The sequence below is a fragment of the Haliotis rubra genome, unplaced genomic scaffold (assembly GCF_003918875.1).
Source record: "Haliotis rubra isolate DU_JTF1 unplaced genomic scaffold, ASM391887v1 Scf539, whole genome shotgun sequence".
NCBI classification, from domain to species: Eukaryota; Metazoa; Mollusca; class Gastropoda; order Lepetellida; family Haliotidae; genus Haliotis; species Haliotis rubra.
The window spans coordinates 570480-593530 of NW_025767234.1; the positions used below are offsets into that span (position 1 = coordinate 570480).

Below are 23051 nucleotides of genomic sequence, written 5' to 3' on the forward strand. Positions count from 1 at the left end.
TACAGCATGTTGGTGTTTATTCACCATGTACACACTGTAACATTTGTCAGTATGACTCACAATGAATTCTTCACAAAGGGAAATATATGAGTGCAGCGATCCGAGTGTTTTGTGGCAGTAATAGCAATGGTATGGCATGGTATGGTATGGTATGGTATGGCATGGTATGGCATGGTATGGCATGGCATGGCATGGTATGGTATGGTATGGTATGGTATGGTATGGCGTGGTACGGCGTGGTGTGGTGTGGCGTGGCGTGACATGGTATGATATGTTGAAATTTGAGGACGACTAGGACCAGTATAAATCTACTTCCGCCCACACACGAGAAGATCCGAGTTAGAACAGGGTCAGGCTCGCTGACTGGGTTTGACACATGGCATCGTATCCCAGTTGCGGAGATGCTCATGGTGTCAGTCACTGCATTGTCTGGTCCAGACACCACTATTTGAAGACCGGCGTTACATAGCTGGAATATTGCCGAGAATATTGCACCATTAACACCGAACGCTTCATTTATTTAAACAAGAGAAAATGACCAATGCAAATGTGATGCCTAACCATTCGGCTTCATGATCAAATTTATATTTTAAAACGTCAAATAAACACTATGTATTTCTTAAATGTAAGAACGAACTCCGTAACAAAAGACACAGATAAGACCACAGAACGGAAACCATCAAAGCTCACTGCAGTCTTTAAAGAGTTGTCTCCCATTATTGCTTTTGGGACCGTTCATAATTTATGGCTTTGGGGGTGATGATGAAAAGCCATCTCAGGAGGACGACACACGACCCGAAAAGTCACCACAAACATGAAATACTAGTGGCATATCAGCATATCTATGAGGCAGTTTATTGCTGTTACAATAATGCATGGTGCGGTTAAGCGTTAGAAACAACTGACTTATTAACAAGGGCTTAACAACCTCGGCACTTTGATTCAAGAATGACTTTGATTCAAGAATAGAACTGAACAATTCACGAAAATTAGAAATACTTGATGGAAAGGCTTGAATAAAACAACAGGTATCGCAAGCAAATATGAAATGAGGTGATAATTCTGATAATACCACACATTCTACGAATTCGATTTTCAGTTTTGCAACGCAACGTCAGTTCATGAAGTGTCGACAGACAGACAGAGAGAGAGAGAGAGAGAGAGAGAGAGAGAGAGAGAGAGAGAGAGAGAGAGAGAGAGAGAGAGAGAGAGAGAGAGAGAGAGAGAGAGAGAGAGAGAGAGAGAATGACAATAAAAATACGAAATACCTATGATACCTTGAATAACTAATGCCCTTGTGTATTTCCAAACGTGCCCAAATCCAAACCTTTGTATAACACCAGTCTTATATATAACATGCCCCGTGACAAAGCATAGCACATACGAACCTGTCTAGTAGTGGCGGTGGAGCAGGGATGGGTGGAGAGGGTGGTGTGGAGAGGGTGTGGAGTGGCCACCCCAACCCCGTCGTCCCACCCTTTTTTTCATCTGATGAAAGCTTTGTATGGGCATGGCCTGCTATAATTAAGTCATTTATAGTTAAAGTAAGATTAATAATGGTTTACATAGGTTTTAGGCAGGTTTTCTGGTGGACTCTAACTGGGCTAGCAGACACGGTTGCGCTTTACTTTACTTTGGCGGGGTATTAAACTTTCCAATTTTTTGGCGACTTGACAAAACACAGGAGTGTTTTCAATCACACGGCATTTGGTTCCTGTTGGACATTGAGCTGTTATTTTACATTTCAATTGTTCATTTGATATCACAATTGTAATTGTGTATAGAAGTTAGAACATTACTCTATGAATAGTTATTGGACAAATGAATCACTTAAAATGGCTAAACAGTGTGCAGACTTTACAAACGTTCTAAATATATATGAACATTGTTCTTGGATAACCGAGTCTCAAATTGGCGTCGCGGAAACACACCTAAGGGAAACAACTCTCTGCATCCGGCACGTTCAACAGGAAGTTGATAGCACGGTCTAATTTGCAGGGAATCAAATATAGTACAGTTTTAGCGCGAGGAGAACGAATGTTGCATACGGTATGAACGATACATCTTTGTATTTCTTCAATATTGACACCTGTATCAAAATATGAAGTTATTTTTGCTGTGATAAGGGTACTTTTGATGACATGGCCTTCCTTGGGCTAACGTGCCTCGCCGCGTCTGTGGCCTCTTTCCGAAGGCGCAGACAAGGGCCATGCAGTATACACGAAAACAAATGAAATGACTTGGTCGATAATAGTACATTAATCATATGCATTTACTTAGTACACAATGTAGAACCTAGTTCATTCAACATGATATTTTTTAACTTATTCGAATTTCTGATGTGTAAATAATGTACACGGCATTTTCCTTTTCAAATGAACATAAGACACATGGCTTTGCGTTAGTTTCGTACCCAAAGCCATTTGTACTCCTGATTGTTTTGGATGTTCCGTTCACGTAACGATAGCAGTGTTTGCATTTTTACCGAGTTATGGCGTTTATCTTTGTTATTTCCCTCGACGATAGCACAATAATTTGAGAATGATGAACTACTTTTTGTGTTCCAGTTTCCAAATTACAACCTTTGTAATCTTATCTTTCTCTCTTTGATCTAACAGTAGCTGTTGTTTTGTTGTATATGCTTTGTAAATCAGTTGCATACACAGGATTTGTTCACCAGGAAAGATTTCCGGTCGTAACCCCTGTTTTTTATCATTCTATGCCTAAGATTTATAGTAAGAATAGATGTTGTTTATAGAAAGCCTACCGTAACCCTAAACCTAGCATACTGCTAAATCTAAACCCTAAACCTAAACCCTTACCCCTTGAAATAATCATAATAAACAGAATACATTTCAAGCGGGGGTTACGGGCGGAACTCTTACCAAGCACCATTACCTGCCAAATTGTATAGTTTTTGTACTTATTTTTTCAAATACAGATGTATTTTAGCATTGTATTCAATGGCATAATGTCAAAATAAGTATGAAATACCCTTTTCTGAATTGGGGTTCTTATCTCACCATGATTAAAACTGAAATACAAATATCCATAGCAAAAGTAGAATGTATTAAGTTCACATTCTACAATTTTAATTCCAGTTTGGGAATATTCACACATTTGTAGTAATTTTTGTGTTTTGGTATCTAAAACTAGAATGCCTAGATATATGTTTCATGCATGTCTAGTTGCTCATGACTCTTTGACTGCCTTCGTGCTTGTTTTAATTCCATAATTTAGTATCCCCATATTATGGGGTTTTGGATGCTTAAGAAACATGTAAAACTAAAACAAATCACTGACCTATGAAAGACAATCACATCTAAAACAAGCCATCATTAAAGTATTCGCCATGTTTCCACTATCCTGTGTTTCTCGAATCACTTGCTGATGTCGGGCAATCACAAGTTATTGCAAACTTGACATAATTTATCTGATGTGTAATTGGTTAGCTGATGATGGGATATATCAGTCAATGTATACAACATACGAAGATCTGGGTTAGAGTTGGTCTTCATCAACCAAATTGTGTAGACACATGCTTATGATGTCAATCACATGATTGTTGGGGCCAAACCCGATTGACTTCCATCATACAGCTGGGATGTTAAAAAAGAAACAGCTGGTGTACAATGACCATGCTAGAACTAAAGAGTTAGATCCTAGAACAGTTTTACTGATGTTGTCAATGTGGAAGACAAGTTCTTAAACACATTTTCTGTAAAATTAGGTTTTGTCAGTTTTGGTCAATGTTTTTCTTCTTTCTCACTGTGGTATTGACAACTTCAGTAGTTTAGATAGGTGTAATGTTGACATGCAGGATGATTGCAGTGAGCCCAGTTTCCTGGGTTGAAATATTTGAAACTTCATTATCTTCAGCTTACCCACTGTCTGAATCTCTGTCAATCCAACAGTGGTATGGCTTACCAACCTTGAAACTGTTGAGTCCTATGATGCTTACTCCTGACCCCTATTAATTTAGAGTTGGTTATGTACAAATATGCTATAAAACGTTAAAATTAGTGTAACAACACTGTGCATTCACAATGTTGAGTTTTCATTTTGTGTGCCTGAATATCTTTCCACATCTGTATTTTATTATCTATTTCATGCATGCATTTCCTGTACATTAACTATACTGCACTGAATAATGCATTAACTAGCTCTTGTATTCGTCAAGTGAACCATTTATCACTGCTTACACAAAATTGGGCAGCATGTGAGAAGGAAGTGTGAGGTTACCTGAAACATCATTTTCAGCAGTGGTATATGTATAAGTTAACCTCAGGGCTCGAAAACTTAAAAAATCTGTTCTCGCCCTGCAGGGTGAGTAATATGAACTTTCCAGTCGTCCTTCTAAAATTGTACTTGCACAATAGATCATGCAACAAAATGATTGATTATTTCAAAATGTTTGCTTGGAATAAAACTACAATAAACTTTACTTTGTCTTCTGTACAAAATCTTTGTTTAATCTAAGTTTCAGGTTAGTGTACGTGGTAAAATATATCCAGTATTTTATCTAACCTGGATATTACCTATGTATAAAAATAAAAACAAATCACCACCCAAATGAAAAGCTGACTACGATAAACGATCGGTAATAACAAGCAGGGAATTCGCTATTATTAAGCTTATTCTGATTTGACTACAGTAACAAAAAAACTAACATTCATGTCCTCTAGGACAAGCTAATTATGTTTTTCACTTGCACGAAACAAATTTTACTTGTCAATACGAGCGGAAGTTTCGAGCCCTGTAACTTTCATGTTTAAAAACACTAAATAGGTGACAAATAACATGGTATAGACTTGAGGGTAAAAAAATTATCTGTGTTGGTGAGTGGAGTTTTACACCCATTTTTGGCAATGTTCCAACAATATTCAGATGGGGACAACAGAACAGGGCTTCACATATTGTAACTGTGTTGGGAATCGAACTTTTGCCTTTGGCATGATGAGTGAACGCTTCACCAACAAGGCTATGCGATCGCCTCTAAACAACTTCAGCTACGGTTTTGACAGACAAAATTACAACCAACCCGTGTCAAATACTTGTGATTATTATATATGTGCAAATTCATATTGATAATCAGTCTTCTTAGATTACTTTCATTGATGGTATTGGCATATTTTCTTCATGCAAAATAAATGTCTGATGGTAAAAAACATAATGGGTTCCAGCAAGCAAAGCTTTCACGCTGGTTTGAAATTAACCAACATATTAAGTGTCATTCAATAACGGTATCATGGACAACAACGATCAATAATTAAGGACAATGCAAGCTCTAGTTCCCAACACCTGTTGCATTAATTGCACATGCCGGTCACAAGGTAATCACCAACTGACAGATGCATTTTTGTTTGGTATTTGCCACTTGTAATTTGCATATCAATTACAGCATGGAATTCCCACTGTCAACTAATCAGAGATATACTGTAAACGTACTTATTTTCGCGTGGTGCAATTTTCGCGGAATTGACAGTTTAGACTACATCGCTCGGTCAATTATTCGCGCAATCAGTAATTGCTGGAACTGCCAGCTGTCTCTTTGGCCACCACTAATAGCAGTGAAAACAAACAGAGTGGCTTAACCTGTCAGGCGGCGTTTATTGCTTACTCACAGGAAATCCCTATCTGTGCGATATACTAGTACACAGTAATCCGTTTACTCCCGGAAGAGGTGAAAAACTGAAAACACATCAGTCTTATGTTCCGAATTCTGACGATCTGACGAATTAACTTCTACTGTATATGAAGCTCTTTGTGATTTCAAACAAGCCGGGTTGTTGTGAATGAGATGATTGAGTGTTAAGTGACTATTCGCTTCATGATGTACTGGTAAATAAAATCTTAATGAATAAATAAAATACTGCTGTATTATTTCTTTCCGAGTTGTTTCATGGTAATCTGTTTTGTATCAAACCATCTGTCATGTGACCAATTTCCATGGCGGCCACAACACACATTGCTGTTTTCGCTAATTCGGCGATGGGATTTGGCTCATTATTTAATTATGTTTTGGGAAATACATTACAGCAACAGTTAAGTATGATTCTTTATGCTACTATCAGTCGTCATTTTAAGATTCACGTAGATTTCTGTCTTCAAACTTGATGTGTTATGGTAACAACTCAGGGGCGAGCGTGGCTAGACTGAATGAATGACAGGTTTATTCGCGGTGTATAAATTTTCGCGCTAAAATGTTTTGCGCGAAAAGCGCGAAAATAAAACCTGCGCGAAATATAATACGTTTACAGTATATGTCATAAAGTCCTCATATTAACAGTTGTCTGGTTGATATTTGAGTTTTGATATACATGTATATTGATTTTTAGCCAGGTTTTGTTATATTATTAGTACAGAGAACATCACTGTTAAATCAGTGACAATTCCTTCAGTGTTTGAGTCTCTTTATATAAGTAGTTTTTAGTTCATACATTCATTATCCCAATTATCCTACCAGCTGTGTCAGTATGTGCATTTGTGGGTTTTGACCAAAGTGGTGATGTCTAAGACAGCCGTCATACCTCCCACATCAAGCTGACAGGCCATGGTATAACCTGAATACAGTTCAAATAGGTGTTAAACCCAGCTGAATATAGAATTGTATCGCTGTTATCTTTATAATCAATGTATGTCACGTTTATATGGTACAGTTATATAATATACAAGATAAACGTTATGCTATGAAGGATTGTAAGGGTTGACAAGGCCAGTGATGCATCAAATAGAGCTTATCCAGACACTAAGGCAGGAAGCAGTAGCGCTTATGATTTTGACCCATTACAGGAAATTTTAGCTATTATAGTGGTACCTATTTTGTGTATAGTATGACCAGAAATTATTGAGAATTTTAAAAATGTGTTTATTTGGATTTCTAGTATAAACAACCTTGACCAGCTATCAAGTGCTTGGTTTCATTCAAGAGAGACAACTCTGTTAATCCTTTTTCATTAGTTTGTGAAGAGTTATCCCCCTTAGTTTACTTGCTAGCAGAAGACATTTTCAGTGATCCCCAGTATGGATGATTTAGAGAAGAGGAAGTTGATTTTAGAGTATTATAACAAGGACATCAGATCAGCTAAAGTGATTTCAAGTAGAACAGGCATCCCTTTGTCCACTGTTTATCTCGTTTTGAAAAATATTGCAAATGGATATGGCATTGAGCACCAGGGAGGCGCAGGTAGGCCCAGAAAATTGACTGTCGGTGACAGGAGGCGGCTTGGTATTTTTGTTTCTAAAACCAAACGAAGGTGTTTAGAAAACTTAAAGCTGGATATGATTGATAGAGGAACTGTGGCTGTCTGTAAGGAGACAATTAGAACTGAGCTGCATGCAATGGGTTGGCAGAAAAGTCGAGGAATTCCATCACCGATCATGAAACCTGAACAAAAGGAGCAAAGGTTGAACTAGTGCTTACAGCATAGAAATTTTAACTGGGACAATGTGATTTTCTCAGATGAAGTTCTGTGTGGCTGTTTCCTAATACACTGAAATTCTGGACCAAACAAACTGAAAAACCTTTGTATCAGCGCCCAAAGTACAGTCCGAAATTTAATGTGTGGGGTGGCATATCTGTGTTAGGGGCAACGCCCCTCTGTGTATTTGAAGGGAATATGAACAGTGAGCGGTACACAGATATTCTCGAGGGACATTTACTTCCATCTGCTCACGTGTTCTATGGAAAGTTTTGGATTTTCCAGCAGGACAACGACCCAAAACATCATTCAAAGCATTCACAGGCCTGGTTTCGGACCCAAAATATGACATTATTAGATTGGCCAAGCTATAGCCCTGACCTAAATCCAATAAAAATGTTTAGGGACTTATGAAGGAAAGTGTCAATAAGAAAAATCTGACAAATATTGCTGAAATGAAAGAAGAGGTGGTCCGATATTGAGACAGCATGGACCACGACTTTCTAACTTCTTTGATCAGTCGTATGCCCCGCCGCATTGAAGCCTGCGTTGCTGCCAATGGTGACTTGACAAAATACTAACTGTTCACCTGTCTTTGAATCTGGGGTTATTTTCTGCTAATATTCACATTTAATACATGAGAATGAGTGAAAAAATAAATTTTTTACAATCTTTAAATTCTCAATAATTTCTGGTTGTACTGTATAACAATGAATTCACATGAATAGTTTAGGTTGTGACAGGGAAACACCATTCTTTATTATTTTGATTTCACGTGATGTTCTAGGATCAAATATACATTTCAACAGGCCTAAAATCTTTCTGACTTTCCAGATCCTTCAACAGACCAATTATTTGATTAATCTCTCCTGCACTGCCACATGGAAACAATGTGTGGAATGAACCAATAGCATCTACTGACCCTAATAGTGATAATTCTGTGAACATTCACTGATGTCCCAAAATTGTTTAAATTATTGTACCCTTTTAGAGACTGTAAACGTTATGAAAGCTTGTCTGGACACTCGAGCTTGGTAAATGTCCTTCCCTGTGAGTGAAGCTCATGTTTGGTTCTCAAACCTGATATGGCTGGAATGTAGCCTAAATTGTACTCTTTTTCAGTAACTAATCGGGGCTGTGGGGTAGCCCAGTGGTAAAGCGCCCGCTCGTCACGCTGAAGACCCGGTTCAATTCCCCACATGGGTGTTCCCCGCGGTGATATAGCTGGTATATTGCTAATACTGATAGCAGTGTAAAACTAAACTCACTCACTTACTCCCCACATGGGTACAATGTGTAAAGTCCATTTCTGGTGTCCCCCGCCGTGATACTGCTGGAATATTGCTAAAAGCGGTGTAAAACTAAACTCACTCACTCAGTAACTAATCAGTGATCTTTGTTTCTTCCAGGTGCTGATCAAGCACAACAAGAATCATGGACTCTAATACTCAGTATCAGTATGGGAGTATGGACACAGGGGAGACGGACAGTAAGAAACAGAAAATGGATGCTAATACCTGGAGTACAGCTGGATCTTATCCTGTACCACCACCCTACCCTTACGCTACTCAGAACACCAACACCAACACCAACACCAACACCGGTTACACTGCTCCCACCACCACCAGCTGGAGCACAGGCTACGGAGGGGCACAGCAGCAAACGGGGGCTGATTCCTATGGCTGGGGCAGTTATGCTGGCTATGGACAAGGATGGGGGACTGGACAAACAGGAACGAACAGTTGGACAGGGACGACTACTGGGCAGGACCAGAACACAGGTTATGGGGTAGACCCGAACCAGTACAGTCAATCCAGCTACAGCGGAGGATGGGGACAAGGATACAATTATAGCACTTCTACTGGCGTTGACTCCAATTATGGCTATGGTGACAGCTCTAGCTATTATCGAGGAAATTGGAGAGGAGGTCAGCAGAGTAAACCGACTGGATACAGTCAGAGAGGCGGCTATAGTCAAAATCAGGGATATGGAACTAACTATGGTCAAACAGCAAGTGGGGGTACAACCTTTGGAAATAATGAGACTGCCCCACCACAAACAGGAAATGCAAATATTCAGAAGCCTTTTGGAAATGGAAATTCTGTTCAGGAACCCGCTCCTGCTGCACCAGTTCCTGCTGTAAGCCAAGTTACTGAAAATGCACCAAGTCAGCAAGCAGCTGAAGACACAGCCCCAGTTTCAAATGAAGGGAAAACCCTCCTGGGGACTCCAGCAACTAGACCAAACCATGGCTACAGTGGTCCTGCTCCAGACATGATGGGGATGCCGTTTGGCAATCAGAAACACTTCCCAGGCATGAGAGGAGGATATTTTGGGCAAGGTCCTTTCGGAGGATTCCGATTTGGAGATGGGCCAAGACCACGTGGAGGTTTTGGTGGTGGCGGCGGTTTTGATTGGTACAGGGGCAGAGGTGGAGGTCCTGGTCCTCATAGGGGGATGGGAATGGGAATGGGAATGCAGAAGAGGAGATGGGAACGTCCTCATCCATCAGAAAAGGATAAAACTCCAATACCTGAAAAACTTGAAAAAATGATCAAATACATCAAATTGCAGAATTCAATCACTGTTGATGTTATTAATTTCATTGATCATTCTGTTGAGACTTGCAAACATGGCCTGAGGATAGACTACAGAAATGATGTGAAGGTGAGAGCAGATGGAGGCGACAAGATGTCAGGACGATTGTACTTAAGTTCAGTCTTCCTTGCAAGAAGCATTGGTTACAAGAAAAGGGAAGTGAAGGAGGACTGCTACCAGCAAGCTGTTGAAATCCTCACAAACAAAACAGTGGAGGAAATCATGGCTTTAAAAGATGTTGGTCCAGAGGCAACAGAAAAGCAAATACTGGAAGATTATGAAAAGAAGAAAATTGAGGTGCTGGCAGAAAGTATGAAACTCAATGAAGGTATTACACTGAGGTCCCGTGAAGAGAAACTATTAGAGCTGGTTGAATATCTGAAGAGTGGCAAAAAATCTCCTCATGATGTTATTGTTGAGTTGGACGATGCATTCATAAACTCAGGGTGTGGACTCTCTCGCGAATACAGTGATGAAGAAGTTGCATTGCCAGGTGGTGAAGTGTGGTATCGAGGAAGGTTTATCATCAATGACACCTTGATTGCTGGGGCTTCCGGAAAATCAAAAGAAATTGCGAAGCAGATTACGTACGAAAGAAGTATGAACATCTTGAGAAGAGTCCCACTTTTTGTCATCCTGGAAGGTAGCACATTGGATGAACTTGATCCCAAGCTTCCGTCTTCTCCAGCTTTTCATGCACTTGGAAACAATCATATTCCACTACCAGATGATAGAACTGAAGAGAAGCTGGCCTACTTGATCAGCGATGCTATGGACATTTCTAGAGCAACACCCCTGAGCGTAGAGCTTGACAATACTGCGCGAGAGTATGGCTTGACAGTCACAAATGTCTACAAACGGGGTCCCTCAGACCATACCAGATCAAGCATGTCATGTGAAGTTTACCTGGATAACATCTTCGTTGCTGATGGTGAAGGCTTCAGAAGATTAGAGGCTGAGGAAACTGCGTATAAGAACACCTTGAAGGCCCTGTGCACCAGCTCATCTGATGTTCTTTTCGCTGACTCCAAACGATTGGTTCACTCAGAATTGATGAATATGCCATTGGTATCTGAGGTGTGGATCAAAGGGTTCTACAAGATGATGCACTGGTCAAATTGGTCCAAAGTAAGAAACCTGAAGAAGGCCATCCTTGTCAAGGGGGATCCAGACTACACAGAGATGAAGAGGCCCAACAAAGACATCATTCTCTTTGAGAATCAGAAATCAGGATTTGACCGATTTGGAAGGGCATATGACATTTTGCAGCTTAGTGCTACCAATAACTTCATGCTTCTCCAAGGAAAAACCACAAACTATGGTGACTTGTACAGGTATGTATTGATTTCTTTGTGGTTGATTGGTGGTAGGGTAGCCTAATGGTTAATGCCTCTGCTCGTCACACTAAAAACCCAGGTTCAATTCCCGACATGGGTGTGTCTTTCCCTTCCCCCCATCATGATATTGCTGAAATATTGCTAATAGCAGCGTAAAACTTAACTCACTCACTCCCCACATGGGTACAATGTGTGAAGCCTATTTCTGGTGTACCCCACTGTGATATTGCTGGAAAATTGCTAAAAGTGGTGTAAAACTAGAGTCACTCACTCTGTGGTAGAAATTATGATTTTATCTGGAAACAGTACATATGCCCTTAATAACCTCAGCTTAAAAGGGATTTAATCTGATCTGAATTTGGATAGTACAGAGGAAGACACTGTTGTTCAATATGCAACAAGTCCTCAGCTCATTTGGGACTATCAGTTGTGTAAAGAAGCTTGATGGACCAATTTGCCCCTCAGGACTTTAACTTGTCTCAGACATCAGGTTGTGTTTGTGCCCAAACTTTGCTCTGATAGTTATCTATATTTGCACAAATGTTTAAAAAAGGAATGAATCTGTGACTGATTGCAGAAGATGAAATAGACATAAATTTGTGTTGATCTAGTTCTTGTGTTTTGCTACTGTACATATTTCCAATTTGATCTTTTTCGATTTCAGATGTCAGCTGTTCTTACAGGGTGAACTGATGTCTGAAGCTGTCTCCATGCACAATCTTGATGCTACCAACCGTGCTTCTGTTAAGCTGCTTTTCAAGTTGTACTTGACTCAGACGACTATCAAGGTAAAATTAAAGTCTTCCCTGGTAAAACAGTATGACTAATGGAACTATTATTCTTTTTCAGAAGAAGTCCTCCTTGGGGTACATATAAGCATTTAAATGTCCATTTAAATTCCCACGACAGTTGTAACTATATTTTTTAATAAAATATTTACAACACAAAAACTCGTTTTTGTCATGCTGTGGGTTCTCGAGCACCGGCACCGCCGGTTCCCTCGATACCTTCCAGCGCTCTGGGGAATCCCACCATGGCGGGCTCTTCCCTCGGATCTCGGCACCCAGGCTCAGCCTCGAGCCAGGCTTCTCAGCGCTTCTCGATCCTCTGTCGTTGTCCGTGGCCCCTTCTTCTGTTCCTTCAGAGCCGACTCTCGATGCAGAGAGCTCTTGCCTGGAGGAGCGGGAGGAGGAAGCCATGGATGAGGATGGGGGTCGGGATCAGCTGGGAGAAGCTAGCTTCTCGCTTGGCTCGTCCCTGAGGCAGGTGCACGAGCGCATCGCTGCTGTATTGCCTCAGGTGGTTGTCACCTCGGACGGCCCTGACAGGTGAAGCCTTCCTTCCGTGTTGGGTTGCCGATACCCGGCTACGCATATTACCTACGCTTTGCAGTGAAGTAATCAACCCTCTCCTGTCAGGTAGTCGGTCACGGTTTGATCTCCCCGAGCTCAACCGCTGCTACTTGATGGGAGAGGAAGTGTTGTTTGATCCCCCAGTGGTTGACGAGTGCATCTATGCCTTGATCGCCCTAGGGGGATCATCCGGCCACAGCCAAGCCTCGGCTCGTCAGGGCCGACGCTTGCCATCTTTCTTCTCCAGTAACCAGGTGTTGAAGTATGTTTACCGCTCCTTTGAGGAGCAATACCGCAACGCCGTGCAGCAGCTTCGGGTTACTGTCCACTCAGCTTACCTCTCTGCCCTGCAAGGCAACTTACAGAGGTTCACTCTCATCTGGCCTGCGACGCCATCCGGTCGTGCGCAAGCCAGATGATGAGTGCTGTTATGGGCCTTCGTAGGTTATGGCTGTCGGTCGCCAGGTACTCACCGGCTACACAGCAGGCACTGCTCTCTTTGCCCTTCAGGATGGGTTCCACCCTATTCCCGGGGGCTTTGACAGTGGTCTGGGAGGCCGCGGAGGCAGTTAGTCAATTTAAGGACTCCAAGCCCTTACTTGAACAACCCCTCACCTCACGCGCCCGGCCTTCCGGCCTTGTCGCTGCATATCCTTCTTCTACGGGGAAGGAGGTGCCTAAGTGGACTGCTCCACCTCAGGCAAGCAAGGGGAAGGGCAAGGGTAAAGGCAAAGGCAAGGGCAAGGCTCAGCAGCCTTTTCAGAGGCAGGGGAAGTCGGCCCCGGCTTCCCAGTAAGCTATCCTCCGGAGCCCGTGGTGGTCTTGGCACAAGCAGTTGCTACACTGCCGACCGTCAGAATTCACTGCCTGTTACCCGACGTCCCTGTCGGCGGCGGACTGACTCTCTTCCTTCGGGAATCGGAGAAAGTCACATCAAATCCCTGGGTCCTGTCCACACTCAGGGATGGCCACATGCCCGTTGGAAGCGAGGCCCTCCTCCTTTCTCCCGGATTCTTTGCACTCAGGTGCCAAACTCTCAGGAGAAGGCGGATATACTCCGTGCCGAGGGCCAGTCGTTAATGGACAAGGGAGCCATCGAAATGGTTCCGTGGGCCAGGAAAGTCTGGGGTTTTACTCCACTTATTTCCTGGTCACCATAAAGGATGGACGGTTCAGACCCATTCTCAATCTCAGGGGTCTGAACGATTTAATAGAGGTGCCGTCTTTCAAGATGGAGACACTGCGTTCAGTGATCTCATCTGTAGAGGCAGGGGATTGGCTAACGTCAATCAACCTCAAAGATGCATACCTCCATGTACCGATGCACCCCGAGTTTTGGAAATACCTCCGGTTTTCCTTCGACGGGAAGTGCGCTCAGTTTTGTGTGCTCCCCTTCGGCATCTCCACGGCGCCAAGGGTGTTCACCAAACTCATGCTAGAGCCAGCGCAGGTCGCCAGGGCACAGGGCAACTTTTGTTACCCGTACCTGGACGACTGGCTTCCCAGGGCACTCGCTACCCACTTGAGTCAGGATTCCACACAGTCAGTGATGGATACTCTCACCAAGTTGGGTTGGATTATCAACCTCAGGAAATCAGAACTGGTTCCCACCCAGGATTTTTTGGGGGCGAGATTCGAGACAAAACAGGGTATAGTCTCTCTGTCTCGGGACCGCATTCCCAAAGTCCAGGGGATTGTGTTTCAATTCCTCCAGTCCCCTAGGGCCTCAGCTCAAACTTGGCTTCAGTTGCTAGGCAACATGGAGGCGACAGTGGACATAGTTTGGCGTGCACGCCTGAGGATGCGACCTGTTCAGCAAGCGCTAGCGCAGCTGTGGTCTCAGTCAGAGAGTTACGAGAGGATTCTGGTAACTCCGGAGTGGCTCATTCCTCACTTACGATGGTGGACCGACACCCGGGAATCTATCCAAGGGTTCACCGTTGGAGACCCCGGTGCCGATACTCACAATTCAGACTGACGCCTCCCTCACAGGGGTGGGGGTGGGGTGTGGGTGTCCTGGGCGACCACAGCTTCAGGCCTTTGGTCCGTGAACGAGGCGACCCTGCACATCAATGTGCTGGAATTGAGAGCAGTCCAGTTGGTGTTGGAACGCTTCCTGGATCAGGTTCGGAACCGTGCGGTTCGCCTAGAAATGGACAACCAAACGGCGATGTCCTATATCCTGAAGCAGGGCGGTACGGTGTCTCTGTCACTCCTTCAGAAGGCGTGGCAGTTTCTACTGTGGTGCGATCAGTTCAGCATACAGGTTATGCCTGTTTATCTCCCAGGGGTGGACAACGTTCGTGCAGATGCGCTCTCACGTCTAATACTAGCACCTCACGAGTGGTTACTCAACCAGGAGTTGTTCGGGTCGCTCCAGGTGAATCTGTTTGCCTCTGGGGTGACGAACCAGACTGCGGTGTTCTGCTCACGGATCCCGGATCCGAGAGCAATCGCCCCCGAGAGCAATCGCCTCCGATGCCTTCCAGCTGGATTGGACAGGCAGGGTTCTGTGGGCCTTCCCACCGATACCGCTGATCTCCAGGGTCCTCTCGCAGCTAGCCACCAAACCAGCCCGACTACTAGTGCTTCTTGCACCTCTGTGGTCGTCTCAGCGCTGGTTTCCGGTAATACTCAGGTCGCTCGTCCAGCCTCCTGTACTATTACCAATGCGACCAGACCTACTATCCAAGGAAGGCGCGCCACACCCGAATCCCAGGATTCAGTGGGTGGCTTGACCTCTGTCCGGAATCGCCTCCAACCGAGCGGAATTCCTGCACCAGTTGCAGACACAATTCTGGCTTCGCGGAGGGATTCGACTTACGTACAGTATGAGGATAGGTGGGCCTGTTATGCACGCTTGTGTGGAAACAGAGGGATTCTCGATCCCTTTTCCTCGACTGTAGTCGAGGTGTTGGAGTTTTTACAGTCTCGGTTAGAGTCCGGCTTAGCTGCGTCTACTATCCGAGGCTACTCCACGGCTATTTCAGCCTTCCACATTCCCATTGAGGGTGCCCTGTTAGGGCAACACCCTCTGGTGCAGCGCTTCCTAGCAGGCGTCCGGTCGTCCGTCGGTCCAGTCCCACATGGGACTTGTCTCTCGTTTTAGATTGGATGTCCAGTCCTCTCTTTTACGATTTGGCAAATTTGTCTCTCCAGCTACTAAGTTGGAAGACTGCATTTTTAGTAGCGGTTACATCTGGAAGACGGGTCGGTGACATACATGCTATGTCATCGGACCCGGAGCTTACCGTGTTTCATAAGGATCGTGTAAGTATCCGCTTACCAGATTCTTACCGCCCTAAGATCGATATTGCGTTTCATATTGCGGCACCTATAGATCTTCACGCTTCCTGCGTCGTCTGGTAACACTAACCGTAAGGTTCATGTGTTAGACTTCGTCAAGAGCTTAAAAGCGTATATTAAGAGAACAGCGTTCATCCGTAAGGATAAACAGTTATTCTGCTGCTACGGCGGTGGCAAGGTAGGTCATCCAGCAAAAACACAAACTTTGTCAAGGTGGATTGTGTCTGCCATCTGTATGTCTTACATACACAAGGCTTATCTCTCTCTCTCTCTCTCCCCCCCAAAAAAAAAGGTGTTGAAAGCTCATTCGGTGCGTGCAGTAGCTACCTCGCCTACGCTGCTGCTCTGCCCATTGAGGAGATCTGCTTAGCGGCTGTTTGGAGCCGACCGAGTACGTTCATCTGTCATTATCAGCTGGACAAACACTCACGTGAGCGTGCTTGGTTTGGCCAGACGGTTCTACGCAGTGGACAGAGTAGCACCTCTCAAGCCGATTGAGCTTTCCAGATACTAACTCTGTTTTGCACTTGGTGTTGGGTTTCTATCATCCCCCTTTTATCGGTGACGGTATCTGGTGGTGGTTTTTAGTCCCGCTATCCGTTGGTGCATCGGTGCCTTACTTTTACTTTCCATTTTCCACGCTTGGTGAGCTGTGCGCTATGGACAGTAGTTTGGTTTGGCGAGTTCCTGGTTTTTACACCCCTCCGCAACTTAATTCGGGGTGGGGTTTGACTGGGGATGTAATATCCGATCAGCCAATCGGCATATAGGCTATGTCAGCTATAGGGGTCCACGGCTTAGTCACGCCCCCCGCCTTCATTGACATCAGCGGTCAGGTGACTAGGTGAGTGTAATTTTCTCTATTTCCGTACGGTTGTAGATTATTACTATCTATGGATCACCTTGTTAGACAGAATACCACTCCCGGCTCCTTTGTCTTTGGGAGTCTGTTTAATGCTTATATGTACCCCAAGGAGGACTTCTTCTGAAAAAGAATTATACAAACCTGTAGAGGTTATGAATTATTTGAAGAAAGTCCTCCTTAGGGTACGGCCACCCGCCTCCCCTCATTCTGTCTGATACGTTCAGCATGAAAAGTGAGGTGCGAGGTTGACGGCTAGAGTTACCTGCTCTTGGCTGGAGGGGGCCCTGTAGGGGTGGTCTCACAAGACAAAAACAATTTTTTGTTGTGTAAATATTTTATTAAAAAATACAATTACATCTGTCGTGGGAATTTAAATGGACATTTAAATGCTTATATGTACCCCAAGGAGGACTTTCTTCAAATAATTCATAACCTCTACAGGTTTGTATAAATTCATTGGTGTCCTGGTACGTCTTTGACCATCTGGCATGATGAGTTTACCAGCATCATGTTGATACTCTTGAGTGCCAGTGATGGTGAAGATTTGTTTACAGTGCCTCAAACAGCGAAGGGCACATACTTACAACTCTATTTTGAGACAATGTTTGTTATTCAAGCAGATATAGATACACATTTGCACATTGGAAGTGGAAAAGCACTCGTGAATGTGAATGTGATCGATGAATATTCGATTAACAAGACACACCAGGTGATTCAGCAATTGATTCATCTACCACCATGAAAAGGATGGGGTATTCTTTCTGATATACAACAATTGCTCTGAGTCATGGTGACATGACATTCAGAGAATTCATAAACTGTTCAAATGTGTCGTTCTTTGTGCAGTTATATGCAGAGGGCACGCCGATTATTTAAGTGTCTAGTGTCATGTTTTGAAGTCTTTGAAGGTGATTCCTGATCTTCAAGTGAGTCGGGTTACCCAGTTGGCCCATGTGCCTAGGGTTTATCTTTGCAGTGGAAGGCTGTGACTTGTTTGGTAACAATCGTTTGCAAACATTGCAACCATGATCATATTGGTACTGTGTAATCTGTCTAATCCTGACTTGTTTTGGACCAGAATTAAGCCTGGATTAATCAGCAGTCCAGATGAGTCATTACCCTGATCCTAATGATACCCTAATGATGGTATTTGTTGTTAACCTGCCTGTTGCCTGAGAGCCAGTATTCAGTGAGTGGGGTATCCATGTTGAACTGTTGGCAACGCATCTCAATGGGCTAGCACTAAAGACCTGATAATACTGGCATTAGTTCATCTCACCTCATTCAGTCCGAGGCATGGTCATCTAAGATGTCGCTATTTACTTTATAGAGTTGCATCCCTTGGCAAGACACTCCAGAAACCTATGATTGTGGGTTTGATCACAGGTTCACCCCAATTATGTTTCTGGATTTGTCAACACTCATGCTTGTAGGTGTCACCAAAGGGGAAAACCCTGAGACCTACATCTCTTTGGGCTTTCTGGCTCTCTTACGCGTTCACGCCGTTATATAACTGGAATACTGTTAAACATGGCGTTTAAACCAACTCGCTTGCTCACTCACTCATTCACCAGACAAGACAGTAATTCTAATTCTAGCAAGAGTTACACCCCTTGGTTTCTCACTGGAAGTGAACAGTCAAGATCGAAGACGTACATGTACAATAATTCCTACATGATAAACCTCGGAGAAAGGCCGACCCCCACCCAATGAACAACAAAGACAACATACAGGTATACCCGATAACTTACATGGCTGGCAATGTTTTGAATCCCAAGCTACACCAGCAATGCCTGATTTTCCAAACACTGGAAGACAAACTTTCAATCCAAGCAGGTTGGATAGCCTGGTGGTTAAAGCGTTCACTTGGCACGCTGAAGACCCGGGTTTTATTCCCCAAATTGGTGCTATGAAGCCCATTTCTGGTATGCCCTGCAGTGATTTTGCTTGAATATCGCTAAAAGGGGCTTTAAAAGATGCTCCATCACTCCACTCCAAGCAATGTTATTGCACTAACAGCAGACATGGCTTGTGATACTCGTTGCGTTTTTTGAGCCGAGGGATCTCTTGGCATCAGTCTGTGTTGAAAGCACATTTGACAAGAATCAGCTGACCGGACATGAGAGTATAATGTGTGAGAAGTCTGTCCGGATTCAGGACTTGGTCCATGGTCCATGATGTCTGGAATCAAGAGTGACGGATCTGGATCAGTCAGATTTTACTTTGTGTGAAATGAATGCAATTAATTGAAGACTGTAGATTTGATCCAATGTTTAAAAAGATTTGAATTACTTTAAGTAAGGAAGTTATGCAAATTATACAGGAGTAATAATTCACTGACAAGATATTTCCTTGGGATGGAAGGCTATTCGATACATACACTGCCTGATTCTGCCAGAATGTGGGGCGGTGGGGTAGCCTAGTGGTGAAAAGCGTTCGTTCGTCATGCTGAAGATCCGTGTTTGAGTCCCCACATGGGTACAATATGTGAAGCCCATTTCTGACATCCCCCGCCGTGATAGTGCTGGAATATTGCTGAAAGCGGTGTAGAACCATAAGGTCATTTTTCCCCCCTAAAATATACTTATTTCTTAAATTGTATTTAATTAGTTAAATTTTGACATGCCACTTAACCAGAGTGAGCTGCAGACCAGTCAGATTTAACCAATGGTGTGTGCCCCATTACACTGATCATGACCTTAATATCTTGAGATTTTATGTTTGGATTTTGGCCTAATGATGATAACAGTCATCCATGACTTCTAGGTACAGTCCAGTAGGTTGGACTGTGTTTGAAACTTTCATTTGAAAAGGAATTTTAATGTATTAATTAATTTTTGAAGGAATTCATGAATAGAAATTAGAATTATTTGTTACATTGATGATTTGAATATGATTATTAAAACCTAATTGCTTCAAAGTCTGCCATATCTCTTTAAATTGCTTGTGATGAACAATGCTATTCAGTGTTATTTAAACATGTTTTTATTTTAAGCTTACTTAATTGCTATGTTCAAACAGTTTCAGGGTTTTTCATGGCTACAACAATCTGCCAAATATGTTTGAGACTGCTGGCAAAGCTAAGCTTACTTGACCAAACTAATTGTTACTAGACACAGGCTGATACAAGTTCCATAGGACCATGTATGTGGTGTACTGACTGACAACATAGTTAAGTTATGCAAATGTTCTCTTGTATTGATTCACGTAATAAATGTGAGCTGTATTTATTGTATACCTGTATGAATGATTATCAATTATTTGATCCATACATGAAACACATTCATTGTTTATTATTATGTCAATGTATTGTTTCTTCACAGATCGTCCCCCTAGATCAACCATCCATTTGGCACACCTTTGAGTCCATCAAGGCTTTAGCTGACAAGATGAAAGCAGAGAGTGGGGACACTGGCACAGATGACATCGTCTATGTGGATGACTATGTCCCGAAGCAGCCTGAAAAGGATGAACTAGTACCGAAGGAGGAGGAGGCAAAGGGCAGTGCTGTAGGGAATTCTGATGCTCCCTCATCAGAAAACAATGATACAAGCATAGGAGGTAGTGACAGCACTTCAGCTGTTGCAGATGCAGCCCAGAATGAAGCAAACGAGGGAGAAAAGGCACCCGGAGATGCTGCTCCTGCTCCTCCAGACGCCCCGGACAACGACACTGACAAAGGTGCTGATGGTAACCCTGCTCCTCCGCCAACCATTCCAGTCAACAAGTGGGTTAAAGTCATCTTAGATAAGATGATAGAGGAATATGCCAGCACAGAATCTATGGATGAACTTATCTTTGGCCCAGGGCTACCTGAAAATGAAACCAAACATGTTAAAGTTATGGTGGCCAGCTTGAAGCAGTACTTCTATTGCAAGAAAACGAAGGAGGGGGGATGATATAACTGTCCTCTATCAAAAACATTCACCCGAGAAGGTTGTAGAAATCTTGAACAAGAGTGATGGAGAGAATGGTGGTTATGCATTTGTCGAAAAGGAGGCACTACCCAAGTATGATGAGTTCATAGATTTCGTACGATCTGGAAGAAACAAGCCCATAAGATTAAAACCAGGTGAAAGTCCAGAGAATCTGTCAGGGCCTGATGGTCCAAGAAGGTTTTTGAAAAGGAGAAGATTTCGTAAGCAAGACATTCTGCGTGCTCAGCATTACCAGCAGCAGCAGAGGAAATGAGAGAAGTTGAGAGCATCAGATTTTTTGACAATAGGCAGCAATCATGTGTGGAATGAAACTGAAGATGGAAAATGCATGGCCTGGAACATCCGATTGTCCATAGAAATTTGGGGTTAAAAGTCTGTCAAACTAGCTGACAATGCTGACTGCGCCTCATGGTGCACAACAGTGAAGATGCATCGATCAGAAATACTTTCACTGTGTTCAAGTCTGATGCATCATAATTATGACCCAGATGTTTTAATGTGTTACTTTATTATACAATTTGTGTGTTATGGTGTACATTTTGTACTGTTGGTCTTCTTTCATTCATTGCATCCTGTGCAGGAGATAGCTTTTTCAAAAAAATCCAGAAAAGAGGGTATTAGTGCCCTTCATGTATTAAACTAACACCATAATAGAATGCAATGTATATTTTGTATTGGAGCCTCTAAAAGACCTTGCCTTTTTAATAATGACACTGACTAGCAGTATGTGGGAGAACCTCAAGAGTTATTGTCCATGAAATGCTTGGGCACAGTAGTTTTTCTGTTTAGTAACTGTAGAATTGTAGTTCACTGACAAACACATGTTTTGTCCTATAGTTATTAATTCGTCTATGATGATTGTTTTATATGATTTACATAGCAAGAATTATATTTTGTATTAAAGTTGATTTAAGGTAATTTCATTTTGATGACTGACTCGCTCCAACATGTGATCCTGCATGCTGTGAGGGAAGGTAAATGGAAAGATGTTTTGGTGTTATTTTCCTAGTGTTCTGTGCATTTTGGCATATTTTATATTCTTCTGACCTGTGCTGGGAGCATACTTTTCATTCATTCACTATTTTACATTCTTTTTGTGTTGGTAGTTTTGGAAATGTCTTAAAAAATTTACTCCAGGTTTTAGGTTTCATTGTCATCACCAGTGTCTTAAATAGTGGTCCAGTCGTGAGAAGTGTCATTCAAAATGAAAGATCATTAACTATTCAGATGACTGGAGTTCTAAAATGCCACTAATCAGATTAATCATGTAATCAGGGTAGCATCAGCTAAAAGATTTTGCTGGATTAGGATTTCTGTTCTCAGTCATAGACCTTAGAGGCTAAAGTCTATGGAAATGAGGTCGATATATATTACACCTGAAAATATTTTGAGTTTGTCACTCTTTGATCATATGACACATGTAATGATGTTGACATTTGAACAAGCTTTTGTGCTATTATTGACTGTGAAAGTATTTCAAAATGAAATATGTTGATCTTCACTGGTTTTTGTTGTTGTTTTTGTAGTCTTGATGTAACAGTAGCTTATCTAACCAACCTTTGCTTGGGATATTAGCCTAGAACCAAGGAATCCCTTGGTTTAAAACGGAGGTACTGAATGAACTCATTACACTTGCTTGTGCGAATTTGTATTAATTATTTCCACCTGCCTGACATCTTGAAGTACTTCTTTCTTGTAGAAGTGAGGTGAATGGTTGATGGAAACATAATTACTTAATGCTAATGATCCAAACATTTATGATAAAGTAACCTCCAGAATTTTAGGACATTTTTGGAGGAAGCAGATATGTCTTTGATTTTGCTTTTAATCTGTACCCGAGTAAACGTTTGAGTATGTATCATTTGAAGGTACTTGTGCACACTATTGGATTCTTTTGTTACAAAATGTTAATTTCTGTCAGCACAAGACCTACAATGCAATAAAATATTTCATTAAAGCATGTTGTTTATGTTGCATCAGAGCCTGTGGGAGATTCTTGGGCAGATAGCTTCTCAATGCCTCAGGTGTTGCTGCTATTGTTCATGCACAATTTCTTATTGGTGCTGTGACGTCGAAGTAGCCTAGTGGTTGGCTCATTGGGCCGAAGGCCATGGTTCGAATCCCAATACCTATAGACTGTGTTAAGCTCATTTCAAATGTCCCTTGCTGTCAGATGTCTGGAATATTGCATCAGGAACATACACTCATTGGTGCTTTCATTGTCAAATGCATTC

The 23051-nt window shown here is 42.6% G+C and overlaps 1 protein-coding gene across 2 annotated transcripts; it reads left to right on the forward strand.

Annotated features, from left to right (window-relative positions):
• Window positions 1-1958: 1958 nt before the first annotated feature.
• On the forward strand, window positions 1959-22774 carry LOC124253300. Of its 2 annotated transcripts, XR_006892175.1 has the most exons (5): window positions 1959-2049; window positions 8831-11353; window positions 12021-12144; window positions 18478-18612; window positions 20203-20315. XR_006892175.1 is itself a non-coding variant. In XM_046687043.1 (4 exons), exons 2-4 carry the CDS (start codon window positions 8856-8858, stop codon window positions 20776-20778), a joined length of 3198 nt encoding a protein of 1065 aa, XP_046542999.1. In that variant the 5' UTR covers window positions 1959-2049; window positions 8831-8855; the 3' UTR covers window positions 20779-22774. The 2 variants fall into 2 exon arrangements, 1 of the variants encoding a protein (XP_046542999.1); XM_046687043.1 differs by lacking the exon at window positions 18478-18612 and having other exon boundaries at window positions 20203-22774.
• The last annotated feature ends 277 nt before the right edge of the window (window positions 22775-23051 follow it).